This window comes from Hylobates moloch, unplaced genomic scaffold, assembly GCF_009828535.3.
Source record: "Hylobates moloch isolate HMO894 unplaced genomic scaffold, HMol_V3 SCAFFOLD_16, whole genome shotgun sequence".
Classification (NCBI taxonomy): Eukaryota; Metazoa; Chordata; class Mammalia; order Primates; family Hylobatidae; genus Hylobates; species Hylobates moloch.
This window is the reverse complement of record NW_026652291.1, coordinates 76,299,241-76,313,550: the sequence shown is the minus strand read 5'-3', so window position 1 is coordinate 76,313,550 and position 14,310 is coordinate 76,299,241. Positions and strand designations below refer to the sequence as shown.

General features: G+C 37.3%; 1 protein-coding gene across 1 annotated transcript in view; it reads left to right on the top strand.

Annotated features, from left to right (window-relative positions):
- FBXO33 (F-box protein 33) overlaps positions 1–7,070 on the top strand; it is a 34,752-nt gene extending 27,682 nt beyond the window's left edge. Inside the window, exons 2-4 of the mRNA XM_032179836.2 lie at positions 2,280–2,390; positions 2,925–3,610; positions 4,987–7,070. Of these exons, the coding sequence (XP_032035727.1) occupies positions 2,280–2,390; positions 2,925–3,610; positions 4,987–5,258 (1,069 nt within the window). The 3' untranslated portion in view covers positions 5,259–7,070. The remainder of the gene's footprint in view (positions 1–2,279; positions 2,391–2,924; positions 3,611–4,986) is intronic.
- Positions 7,071–14,310: the final 7,240 nt, after the last annotated feature.

Genomic DNA, 14,310 nt, shown 5'->3' with positions numbered 1-14,310 from the left:
GCAATGGCGTGATCTCGGCTCACTGCAACCTCCATCTCCCAGGTTCACACGATTCTCCTGCCTTAGCCTCCTGAGTAGCTGGGATTACAGGTGCACACCACCACACCCGGCTAATTTTTTGTATTTTTATTAGAGACGGGCTTTCACTATGTTGGCCGGACTGGTCTCAAACTCCTGACCTCGTGATCCACCCACCTTGGCCTCCCAAAGTGCTGGGATTACAGGCGTGAGCCACTGCGCCCAGCCTATTCTTTTCTTAAAATGACTGTTTTTGACATAGAACCCTGTCTACCTCTGCATCATCATTTCATGTTCACTCACTGTCTGTACTCCAGTCCCTCTGGATTCCTTTCAGCTCGCTTTGGTCTCTTCAAGTGCTGCAAATGCTTTTCCTTTTCCCTGTAACACTGTCTCACTACCTTCCTTCTCCTGATAAACTTCCACTTATTCTTAAGATCCATTTTAATCAATTTAGGGACGCCTTCTCTGACTTACAGTGTCAGATATGCCCATGATATGTAGCACCATGTACTTGTCCTTCACAGCACTGAATCACTATTGTGTCTCTAGTATATAGCACAGTTCCTGGTACTTCATAGGCCCCCAGGGAATTGTTGGTTAAATGAATAAACGAATTAATGATTATTCCTCAAGCTAAATTTTAGAATCATTGAGCTTTTCAGTGAAATTAAGGTGATTTACTTGAGAAAATGTGACATACCATCAAGAAATGGTGTTTTTCAGGCCAGACATGGTGGCTCATACTCATAATCTCAGCACTTTGAGAGTCCAATAAATACAAAATATTTAAAATTATCCACATATGGTGGCACATGCCTGTGGTCCCACCTACTCAGGAGGCTGAACTGGAAGGATCACTTAAGCCCAGGAGGTTGAGGCTGCAGTGAGCCATGATCATACCACTGCACTCCAACCTGAACAACAGAGCGAGACACTGTCTCCAAAAAAAACAAAGGAAAAGAAATGGTATTTTTCATTTATTTAAATCTTGTATCGCTGTTGTAGATGATACATTTTATAATTAAAATTATCCCTAAGTTTTATGTTATAAATGAAATATCTAGTTGGTTATTATTGGACATAGGAGTTTTCTCTTTATCCAGTTGTTTTTCTCCTATTTTATTTACAATTTTACTATTAGAAAACCGTATGTTTAGTAGCTAAAATTATCTAAAACCAAAAGATTTTTACATAGTTTTCTTTTTTTTTTTTTTTTAGGTAGAGTCTGTCTCCCAGGCTGGAGTGCAGTGGCATGATCTTGGCTCACTGCAACCTCCGCCTCCCGGTTCAGCTGGGATTCCAGGCATGTGCCACCATGCCGAGCCAATTTTTGTATTTTCAGTACAGACAAGGTCTCGCCATGTTGGCCAGGCTGGTCTCGAACTCCTGGCCTCAAGCGATCCCCCCGCCTTGGTCTCCGAAAGTGCCAGGACCACAGGTGTGAGCCACTGGGCCTAGCCTTACATAGTTTTCTACTTCCGTTGTTCATAAGCTGTATGGTTTGATCATAAAACTGGAGAAGGTTCTCTTTAGATTTTAGTTAAGGAATATTTCTTACTGAGTAGATATCTTCAGGGCAGCGACTTACCCTGGAGCATTTAACATGTTGACTAAATTAACTGGTTTGAGAAATGTTTATATTGTAATTATCATCTCTATAAAATTTAGAGCTTATATAGTTTGTCATATGTCATTGTGTCATTTATCCCTAAACCCTATAAGGTAGGTATTGTTATTACTGATGAAGAATTGAGTCTCAGGCACATTGAGAGACTTTTCCATGGTCATTGTAAATTTAGTTCCTGAACCAATCTTTATATCCTAGTCCTTGTTCTTTAAAGCTTATGCCACTTCTCCTGTATCATGTTGCTTTGTATGTATAAAGAAATCTGAACCCCGTCTCTACTAAAAATACAAAAAAATTAGCCGGGCATGGTGGCGGGCGCCTGTAGTCCCAGCTACTCGGGAGGCTGAGGCCGGAGAATGGTGTGAACCCAGGAGGCGGAGCCTGCAGTGAGCCGGAATTGCGCCACTGCACTCCAGCCTGGGAGACAGAGCGAGACTCCGTCTCAAAAAAAAAAAAAAAAAAAGCAATCTGAATATAAGTATAAAGCAATCTGAAAGTACTTAACTGGATTCTAATTGAGTTATAAAATAGAAAACTTGCTAGAATATCCTCTTTGCATATTCTTTTTTTATATTTATATTTTTTAAGTATAAATTATTTAGAAAATCATTTTAAATGATTGTTCTTGTAGGAACCTTCAGAAGTTTAGTCTTTTTGGAGACATAAGTGTTCTACAACAGCAAGGAAGTTTGTCAAATACATACCTCAGCAAGGTGGACCCTGATGGCAAAAAAATTAAACAGTAAGTTATATGGTTAATGGAAAGGAGGTTGTACTATTAATAATATGTTTCTTCTAAGAAATTATGAGATACAGAAGAGTAATGATTTTTTTTCCTAAAAGGAACATAGGTCCTGGAAATGTTTTAATGATGAAATACAGTGATCAGCATCTGCCATTCCATCTCATAAATCTTTAAGACAAATCAAATAACTTAGTGGATAATTATTGCTATTTAAAATTATTTCTCTACTTGCCTTTGCTATAATATACATTGTATGTCATCATACTTTTCTACTAAACAGGTGTAAGTGGTGCTTTTCTTGGATGAGGAACATATTTCTATGTATTTAATAGATCTATATGTTTAATATACCTTATTCATTATATTTTAATGTGAATTTTAATGGTATTTACTGTGGGTTGAATAGAAATTACCTAATGAGGAAAAATAGATCTCAAAAATAGGCTTTTCATTGCCTATTTTCAAAAGTCAGTGTTAAAAGATTAGAACTAAATGTTAATGGCATCACTGTGGCATGTGTTTTCCTTATAGAATTCAGCAACTGTTTGAAGAAATCCTAAGTAATAGTAGGCAACTGAAATGGCTGTCCTGTGGGTTTATGCTGGAAATAGTAACCCCAACATCACTGTCATCTCTCTCTAATGCTGTTGCCAACACCATGGAGCACCTGAGTTTACTGGACAATAATATTCCTGGTAACAGCACTCTTATTACTGCAGTTGAACTGGAGCGATTTGTGAATCTGCACTCACTTGCCTTGGATTTTTGTGACTTTACAGCTGAGATGGCAAGAGTCTTAACTGATAGCAACCATGTGCCTTTGCAACGACTGTCTCTTCTGGTTCACAATGTTTCCGTAATGCACAAGTCTCTGGACAACATGCCAAATGATGAGCACTGGAAAGCCCTGTCGCGAAACAGCACCAGCCTTCGGGTCTATATAATGGCTTTTGATATCAAGAGTGAAGATATGTTAAAGATTCTGAAACCCAGTATACCACTAGAGAGGATTCATTTTGATAGCTATATCACTTGTGTTTCAGGGGCTATTGTTGATCTTATATCCAGGCAATATGACAAGTTCCTCACTCATTTTATTTTAATGAATGATGTGATTGACACGTCTGGTTTTCCAGATCTTAGTGACAACCGAAATGAAGATCCGTTGGTTTTATTAGCATGGAGGTGCACAAAGCTCTCTCTTCTGGCAATTCATGGTAGGTGATCTTCTTCATTATAATCTGATACTGGAATTAGACCGAAAACATTTTATGCCAGTAAAGAGATAGCACTGACCTTTATAGTATCAAGAAATCTTGTATCAAGTGGATACACAGATTCTTATGCTTTTTAAGGTTTGCAAGATATATCACTTACAAAAGGAAAATCGTATTCAACCCTAAGTGTTCTGCTCCAGCTTCCCTGTTACTTTTTTGTCCATCATGTGAATGGCGGTATTTGAAAAAAAATCAATGAAATTAATTTAGCTGTCTAAGAAAGCACACATACCTGTGGTAGATATATTTCCTCTAATCACACGACCCCTTAAAACATAGCACGGGGGAAGAGAACGTATGATTTCTTTCATGCTCACTACCTCATCTTTTAGATTCTTGGTATCAAAGTATTAATGTGTATAATTTTTTTAACGATGCTTCTTTCATTTTAATGTGACCTGTTCTCATTTGGATCGAGAGTTGGTATTCTGACAAATTTACTTCCTTTTCAGATACTTGTAAGATAATTACAAAGTAGTCTATAAGAATGTCTTAAACTCTCTTATTAGCTATCTTACTAGCACTGTTTCATTATTTTTTTTTTTTAGTGTGCATTTGTTTTTGGGAATGTATGCCTTGCTTTTCAAGTCTTGCTTTATGCCAGTCATCAGAGGTAGTAGAAAATACTAGATCAGTACTGAAAGTGGTAAACACAATGGGGTAAAGACATATCAGGTTATTTAAAAGTTAATTTAAGCCAGTCTTTTTAAAGCCTTTTTCTTCTTTAAGCTAAAGCTCCCCGTATTCATTCCTCTTTATTCCTTCCCAGAAGTAGTTAATATTCTGAAGTTGGTGCATACCATTCCCATGATTGTTTTATAATTTACATATTTGCTACTGACAATTAACAGTTTACCTTTAAAGTGTCACTTCATAACTTTGTGAAGCATTACAGGAGATGATTTTTCACAAATGAAAAATACATTTACTGTGTGTGGTTAACAAATACATGCATATATGAACAAAAAATTTCATCCTTATGGTACATCACTACCCAAAGCTATCAAATTTATTTGTATATACTTTAAATGTCTATTTTACTGAATGAAGTAGTATCATAAAGGATTAGATCACCTGCCAATTCACCACCTATAGTGGTAACTCTTGAACACAACTTCTAGCCTTTTTTTTTCTGGGCTATACAACCACGTTTCCTTTTCCAATTTCAATATATTTCTAAAGGAAAAAGATCAAAATGGTAAGTGAGATACAAATTTGAAGCTTCTCTAGAAGCTTTGAATGAGGAACAGACAGACTTATCAAAGAGAAAAGGAAATGCAAGGAAATGACAGTGTTGTCTTTTGTTTATTTTTCAGGTTACACGGTGTGGGCACACAACCTCATTGCCATTGCTCGTCTTCGGGGCTCTGATCTGAAAGTGCTTGAAGTCACCGAAGAAAGTATTGATTTTGACCAAGGTGAACTGGCCGACCAGGATGTAGATCCAGTGCATAACCTTATTGAGCAGGTATCCCTGGGCCTGGGCCAACCTTGGCACGCAGTCATGGACATCGAATCACTCAGTGTCTTCACTGAACCAAATCGTCATTTTTACAGAGAGATGCAAAGCTTCAGTGAAGACATTTAGCTTTTTTTAAATGTAGAATTCCTGTGGTTACATATGCAAGTAGGGTCCTATTTTTTTTTTTTTTTTTTTTAGTAGTGTGAATTAATCCTTTTGTGCTGTGTTTAATCAGTATTAGCTTTATAGAATTATATATGTATATTCTACTTCTTGATCAAAGAACGTAGTCGGGTATTGGTTTAGAAGTTCAAAGTGACAATGTATAGGGCTTTCACGGTTAATGGACTTGTTACCAAACCTTAAGGATATACAGCCGAAGATTGTCTGAGGTTGCTGGCTAACTTTTTCACTGAGTTACTCTGCCTTTTTGACGTTTTTATTCTTTGTGTGTCAGAGTTCAGAGCTCAGGAGCCAAAATATTTTTATACATATATAGATATATATCCATAGCCTGGTAGATTTATATGCAATGCACTGCATCCATGCATTCTGATAGCATTTCGTTAATTTTGATTTCAAATGGAAGATAAATAATATCCCAAATGAATTATCTGTAACAGAAAAGCCAAGACTTTAACTTTCATTACATATCTAATAGTTGATATCACCAGTTACCATTTTGAAATTTGTATAGTACTAGGTTAGAACATTGCTTAATCCTTTTTTTAAAAAAAAAAAAATGCATTTACATAAACATGAATACTGAAATTGTTGGATTTTTAAACTGTATCTGACATAATATTCATCAATTACATTACACATTCATATATTCATCATACACATATTTATCAATTACATTACACATTCATTTAGCCCAGATTTGAAATAGTGGGGGAAGAAAGAAACTGTATTTCAGAGTAAAACCTCCTAAAGGAAATAAAAATACAGAGTTGTAAATACACATGCTTGCAAAAACATTAGTCGTGAAATCCCTAGCAACATGTCACTGGATTTTTCTCTGTCAGCACGCGTGTCAGCTGCCAAAGAATAGACTTAATGAAGAAGTGCCCACATGCTGGCAGGGGCCGGCCCACTCTGGCCAGCCAGATACTGCTAGATTGTAATATTTAAGGTCGAATTTCGACCTGTGGTACACAGCTGTGCTGTGGCTCAGTCAGCAACCTCAGAACTCTGAAAAAACAAAACAAAAAAAAAAAAAAAAAAAAAAAAAACATGCACCTGTTTCACTGTGAATAGTGAATGTAAAGGAAAGAAAGGAAAAACTGAAAGCTTGTTCTATCACAGGTATGAGCTGCTATGATACATGAAGAACATTCCATGAAGTATGTTTTAAAACCTTGTTATATCTGAGAGGCTTTAAAAGCCTATTAACTGTTTCAGGGCAACCGCGGTACAGACGTGGTCTCTGTGAGACTTCCACCTGACCCCAGTTTTAAGTGGTACGAATGTTGTGCATTTAATGATGTTAAAGGACAGTCTGCAATAATAAAGTAAGTAGCCAACCTGGGTGCCCAGCAGTGCTGAGACCTGGCTGCTCTATTGTAAGCTTTGGAAACACAATTTATGCAACAGATGTCCAGATATGATTCTATTTATGGAAAAAAGTTTATATGTGTTTTACAAATGGTTTTACCATCTTATATTAAAATGACCTTTTGACAGGTGTGCACTGTTTTGTCTCCAGTGAGCACATACCATGCGGATTTTATATGTACATCAGTAGTGTGAATCCACTGGCACAGTGTGTGTAAATGCCAGATGTGGTGAGATTTTATCTTATAAATGTGATCAGATAAAATAACTCCTGACAGAAACTGTAAGGAAACCAGCTGAATGTTTGACCTGATGACTGATGTTGTATGGTTTATGTTAAATGTATATTCTTTTAATCAATGAATAAAGCATTAAAAATGATCATTGTAATATATTTTATTGTATATGAAGCATGACTACATTTAGTGTTAAATAAACTGCAATAATCCTTATATTGTGTATAATAATGTGTTAGTATTCTGGTTGTATTCTGGTGCAGCAACGCTTAAATTTGAGAATACATCATAAAAATTCTTAGCTGAATAGTTTGGAGGATTTTTTTACAAAAATTCACTTTGACAAAATACAGGTTTAAAAGCAGACACTGGGCCGGGCGCGGTGGCTCACGCTTGTAATCCCAGCACTTTGGGAGGCCGAGGCGGGCGGATCACGAGGTCAGGAGATCGAGACCATGGTGAAACCCCGTCTCTACTAAAAATACAAAAAATTAGCCGGGCGTGGTGGCGGGTGCCTGTAGTCCCAGCTACTCTGAGAGGCTGAGGCAGGAGAATGGCGTGAACCCGGGAGGCGGAGCTTGCAGTGAGCCGAGATCGCGCCACTGCACTCCAGCCTGGGTGACAGAGCAAGACTCCGTCTCAAAAAAAAAAAAGCAGACACTGGATTTCTTAGCACAAAATCTCCGTATATTATGCACCTAGAATACATTATCAATATGGTAAAACTTAATTTATAGACTAGAGGGGCTGCTTTTTTTAAAGATTCCTATACCAAATGCAAAAATACTTAGATATGCCAATATTAAATTCTTCATGAACCCCTATATTCCTTTATTTTGGTATTCTAATCTCTGTTCTTGGTTGTTGAGACTCACAGCTCTTATTTATAAGAAAGAAAAGGACTTCTTTTCTTCCTTCCATCTTCCCTTATCATTCCAGACATTGACTCTTCCAGGCACTGCTTTATCTCGGAATAATCTAGTGTTCACAAATAATTGTCCTCATACTTACCACTTCGTTACTTCCTGCACACAGCTGAGTCCTTTGAATGAATCAACATGCTTAAGTATATATTTAAGGCATACCCAAAATGTATGAAAAAGGAAAGTGTAATATAATAGCATGCAAGTTAAGGTTATTGTAGCAAAGCTCTAAATTTGGGAGGCTTGACATCTGTTTTCTAGTCTAAGCTCTGGCTCTACTTGAGCACAAACTCCTCTTTCAGCTTTGGTTTCCTCATCTCTAAAATGAAGGATTGGACTTGGCTAGTTAAAACTCCGATTCTTCGTTGAAATTTTCCACTGCTGTTAGCTCAGTAGCTCACAGATACACGAGATCATCTTTAAACAAAGGCATTAAATATTTTCAAAACATAGCTTATTAAACTATATGAAATTTACATATCTATCTAAAATTACTTTCCATTTCCCCACCACAAAGATGCAGAAATTGAACACAAAGATGCAGTAACTTGCTTGGGACTTAGAGCATGAATCAGATTGGATCCTTATGAAGCCAGTAACATAACACAGTGCTAATGGAGTAACAAAGCAGATGTGAATAATACTCAGGGACCATACCACATTGTATCAATGTTTCCCAACCTTTGTCATGTAGCACACATAGAAAATACTGTACATCATACTGGTATAAACCAGAAAGGATTAGAGAAAAAAATTACTTTTTTAAAATTATATAATTGATGAAAAATAAAATATAGAAGATTTGAGGAAAAATACTGAATTTGTATGGAACTTTCAAATAAAATCTTGCCAGATGTTTTAACTGATTTAATTGACATTTGATTAAAATGTTTTAATACTGTCACCAATAGAAACACCCCACAAACAGGTAATAATTTTTAGGTCTTTTTTAAAAATAACCATTAATTTATGCAGTTGAAACTAAGAAATTTAACGCTTCCTTTTCTTTCTTTGGGAAATAATGTGAGTTAATTTCAAATTCAAATTGATGTTTATTACAATTACTTTAAAATCATTATGCTCTAATTTGTAATCTCCCTTACATAATCCTACTGCGAGACACCACTGAAGAGTAAACAGCCACCAACTTTATATCTATGTGAAGGCAATTAGAGGCTGCAGGGAGCCCTCCTCCCACATCCAGCTCCAACCCTTTCAAATCCAACTAGCCACACCTGGGGGCCTCACACTTGGGCTTCCTTCCTGCTCTTTGGACACCTGGAACGTATTTTTTTCACAGCTTTGTAGATGCCCCCCCTTTTCTGTGATGGACAGGGACTCTCTCATCTGGCCAGGAGTAGTGAGTGTCTGAGTTTGCTCTCTGTCCGGGACATACTTTCAGAATCAGCTCCACTCCCACTGCTCAGAAGAGCCTGAAAGCATCAGAAGGCAAGCAACCCAGGCTCCAGCCACCCCAGGACTCATCAGGTGTCCTTACAGGGTATCACCCCTGGTACAGTATACTAATTAATTTGGTTTGCTGGTTGTGGAAAGAAACGGATGATGTATTATGAGTAAGTTTTCAGGATATCTGAATCATCCTTTCTGAAAGATTTTTTAAAAGGGCAAGATATACCATGTGTTGGCAAGGAAGAGGAAACACAGCTGGAACTGGAACTGATATATCCATTTTGGAAAGCAAACTTACAATATCTTGTAAAGTTGAAGTTGCCTGTGCCCTGTAACCCCGAATTTTCACTTTTAGATGTATTCTCTAATCCCGTGTTTTCTAACTTGTTTTCCTAGCCCCTAAAAATGTACCCCTTTGCATATTTTTAAGTTAAACATTTAACATTGGTCATAATCTTAGCAGATATAAACATTAGCAGTTTGAAGTAAATTATATACATGACTTCTTAAAATATGTATAATGGAATCTAAATGCTATAGTAATTTAATACTTACCATCTTTTTTTTTTTTCTTTTTTTTGACAGTCTCACTCTGTCACCCAGGCTGGAGTGCAGTGGTGCGATCTCAGCTCACTGCATCCTCCACCTCCTGGGCCTACCAAGTAGCTGGGACTACAGGCATATGCCACCAAGCCCAGCTAATTTTTGTATTTTTTTAGTAGAGTTGGGGTTTCATCATGTTGGCCAGGCTGGTCTTGAACTCCTGACCTCAAGCGATCCTCCCACCTTGGCCTCCCAAAGTGCTGGAATTACAGGCATGAGCTACTGCACCCAGCCTGCTTACCATCTGTTTTTAAAATGCAATTCACTCAGTCCTGATCACTAGAAATTTTGTCATTCATTTTCCTCCTTAAGCTTGTATATTCTGTCAGTTTATTTGCCTTTTAGCTCTGAATGCATCCTTCAATATATACTCTCTCACAAAAAACATTCACACCCTCTTCACAAGAGTGCAGGCATGAGGACAAGGATCAGTATGGATGGGCATGAAGGTAATTTTATCTGTAACTGGGCACTCATTCTATTATTATTTCCTATTTTAAAAAATAATTTGTAATTTGCTGATCCAAGTTACAAACAAATGAATGTTCATGGACTGACTTCTTTCATAATCCTGAGTCTAAAGTCAACTGTTTTAGTCCATTTTGTGCTATTACAGAAGATCTGAAACTGGGTAATTTATAAAGAATATTAATTGATTTCTCACAGTTCTGGAGGCTGAGAGGCCCAACATCAAGACGCCAGCATGTATGGTGTCAGGTGAGGGCCCTATCTCCACCTCCAAGATGGCACTTTGAATGCAACATCCTCCGAAGCAACATTGTAATCTCACATGGCAGAAGAGAGAGAGCTAATCTACTTTTGTAAGCACTTTTTATAGGGGCAATAATCCATTCATGAGAGTGAAGCCCTCATGACCTAAATAAACTTCTCCCATAAGACCCCACTTTCCAACTCTGTTGTACTGGGGATTAAACTATGAATCTTGGAGGGAACACATTCAAACCACAGCAGTGACCAAGGCAGGAGGACAGAGTATTGCTTTCTATCCTTTCATGCATTACTGAATCACAGTAACTTGAAAGAGGCTCAAAGATCTACTGAGAGTTTAAGGCCTAGCTGTTTGTAGGAAAGTTCTAAATAGATCTTTCAAAATATGTCACTGTGTGGGGGAAAAGCGGAGATACTGGTCAAAGGGTATGAACTTTCAATTATAAAATTAATTCTGAAGCTTTAATATACAGTATGGTGACTTGTTAATAATGTATATTTGAAATTTGCTAAGAAAGTAGATCTCAGGTGTTCTCACCACACCAAAAATGGTAACTATGTGAGGTGATGGATATTTTAATTAGCTTGAGTATTGTAATCATTTCAGTATATACATATATGAAAACACACTGTGTACCTTAAATATATGCAAGTTTTGCCAATCACACCTCAATAAAGCTGCAAAATGGCACTGTAATTGACTCTACCATATTTCAGTTTAAAGCACTATTGTCATTAGATTAATACTTATTTAATATGGACATTATATCCAACAACCTCAGCTATTTGAAGTGTAGCCAAGGATCCAGAAGTAAGTATAAAAAACTCGTGGAGCTGGATTAGTCCCTGACTAATGGGTAAAGGGGTCACCCTCAGAAGAGCCATTTCCAATTCCTTCTAGCTCACTTTGTCTTATTTTCAGCATAATTCTAATTAACCTGTTCATCAGGTTTCTCAGTCTACAGTGGATTAGAAAGGGAAAGGAAGGGGATGACTGCGAAAGGCATGAAGCTTACACATGTGAAGGCAAGAACATAATCGGTCTTAGGCCATTTTGGAGTTTGAAACAGACTTCAACACCCCTATAACAAGCCTGAACTACAGGGCAATGGTAAGTATTTGTAATGAACTTGAATCAATATAAAAGTATTACACTGTGTTCAGAATATTTGCATAAATTAATGGAGCATTTAATACATTTTGGAAATATTTCTACTGAAGATGGCTAAAATAAAAGTATGTATTTAAAAGACTAGCATTTAGCTAAAAAATACACACTTAAGGCCGGGCGTGGTGGCTCACGCCTGTAATCCCAGCACTTTGGGAGGCCCAGGCAGGCAGATCACCTGAGGTCAGGAGTTGGAGACCAGCCTGGCCAACATGGCAAAACCCCATCTCTACTAAAAGTACAAAAATTAGTCGGGCGTGGTGGCGGGCAACTGTAATCCCAGCTACTCAGGAGGGTGAGGCAGGAGAAGCTTGAACCCGGCAGGGGGAGGTTGCAGTGAGCCGAGACCGCACCACTGCAAAAAAAAAAAAAACTCACCTAAGTAAATTCTGAGAAACAATGTTGATAAATCGGCTAAGAAATACCATAACTTAAATGTATTAAATATTTACTGTGTGCAAAGCACTATTTTGAGCATTTCACAAACAAGTATTTTGTCATTTAATTCTCACAGCAACCCTGGAGTAGATATCATTTCATTTCACATATAAGGAAACAGGCATAGAAAAATTAACAATTGTGTCTAAGGTCGTAAAACCAGTAAGAGTTTGGGTAGAATTTAAACCCAGATGATAGAACTCCTACATTATATGACTTTTATCCTGCTGATCCTAAAGACTACAATTACTCTACTATTAGGTAGATAATTCTATTTTTCCACTTAGTTTGTAAAATTTATAATATTAAAGCTCCATCCATATTCTCCATGTACCAGTATTCTTTCTGTATTTCTTGAAGTGCATTAACTGCCCTTGGTACTTTTATCAGTATCACCAAATCTAAGGAATCACAAAGCAACAGAATAATCATCATGTAGGTGTATGAATTTATGCCTAACACATCTAACATACAAAGTGTGTGTGTGTGTGTGTACTATATAACCTATGCATATAATTTTATTCTAATTGTTAATAAGAAATACATAATTGGCCAGGCGCCATGGCTCACGCCTGTAATCTCAGCACTTTGGGAGGCTGAGGCGGGTGGATCAGAAGGTCAAGAGATCAAGACCATCCTGGTCAACAAGGTGAAACCCCCATCTCTACTAAAAATACAAAAATTAGCTGGGCTTGGTGGCGCAAGCCTGTAGTCCTAGCTACTCTGGAGGCGAGGCAGGAGAATCGCTTGAACCCGGGAGGCAGAGGTTGCAGTGAGCCAAGATCGCGGCACTGCCACCAGCCTGGCGACAGAGCGAGACTCCATCTCAAAAAAAAAAAAAAAAGAAGAATACATAGTTGGTATGTGATGAGCCAATTGTTAGACAAGATAGCTCTAAAATTAGAATAGGCACTGCACTATAGTTGTAATTATTTCTGAAAGCTAAGAACTACTCAACTGAGGTGACATTATTAAAGATTTTCAAGTGGTTTTCTTTTTTTTTTTTTTGAGACAGTCTCACTCTGTTGCCAGGCTGGACTACAGTGGCACGACCTCAGCTCACTGAACCTCCACCTCCCAGGTTCAAGTGATTCTCGTTCCTCAGCCTCCAGAGTAGCTGGGATTACAGGCATACGCCACCGCACCCAGCTAATTTTTGTATTTTTAGTAGAGACGGGGTTTCAACATGTTGGCCAGGATGGTGTCGATCTCCCAAACTCTTGATCCGCCCACCTCAGCCTCCCAAAATGCTGGGGTTACAGGTGTGAGCCACCACACCTGGCCTGAAGTGGTCTTATACATAACTGTGGTCTATATATAATCATGGTCCTTTATAAATATTATCTTGGCTATATTTGTGGACCCAACAAATAGAAGACATTTTTAAAGGCTAATTAATTTGCAGTTTTGTTAATACCTGAGCTGACTGAATTGATCATGTTTTCCACTAGATTAATAAAATCAACAGACTATTTTGGCATCGTGTCATCCACAGGTTATAAAGCTGACAGATCAAACTTTTTCAGATCTACATAGTTACCTGATTTTTTTCTCCAAAATAAATTAAATTCTCTTCTGACATAGTAGATTCTTTGATAATATATAACAGTTATACTATAATCTTACTAAAACACTATGTAAGTTAGACTTTAAGATTTTTTTGCATGGATTTAAAGACAAAAGTAAAACAGACACTCTGAAGATACTATTTGGACCTTACTTAGATACTGATTCAAACAAAAAAAAAATTTTTTAAGACAATTGCAAAAATATGAATGGATCTTTATGGTATTAAGTTACTGGATGTTAGGTGATATTTGATGATGGTAGGAAATTATTGGGATTTTAAACGGTGGACACTGGTATTGTAGTTACATTTGTTGTTTGCTTAAGGGTCCTTATCTTATAGAAATATACTCTGGATTCCAACCCAGGCACATTACTAGTTCTGTCTGTGGCAGGAATTTTAACAGCTGTCCTGCCTAATCACTAGATATAAAGACACCACAAATAGGTATGAAAACTTTTTAAAAGCTAATGCATAATGCATTGTACAAATTCAACATGTGACTAAATATCATGTAATCTGTTAGAATATACATGAAATTAAAGCA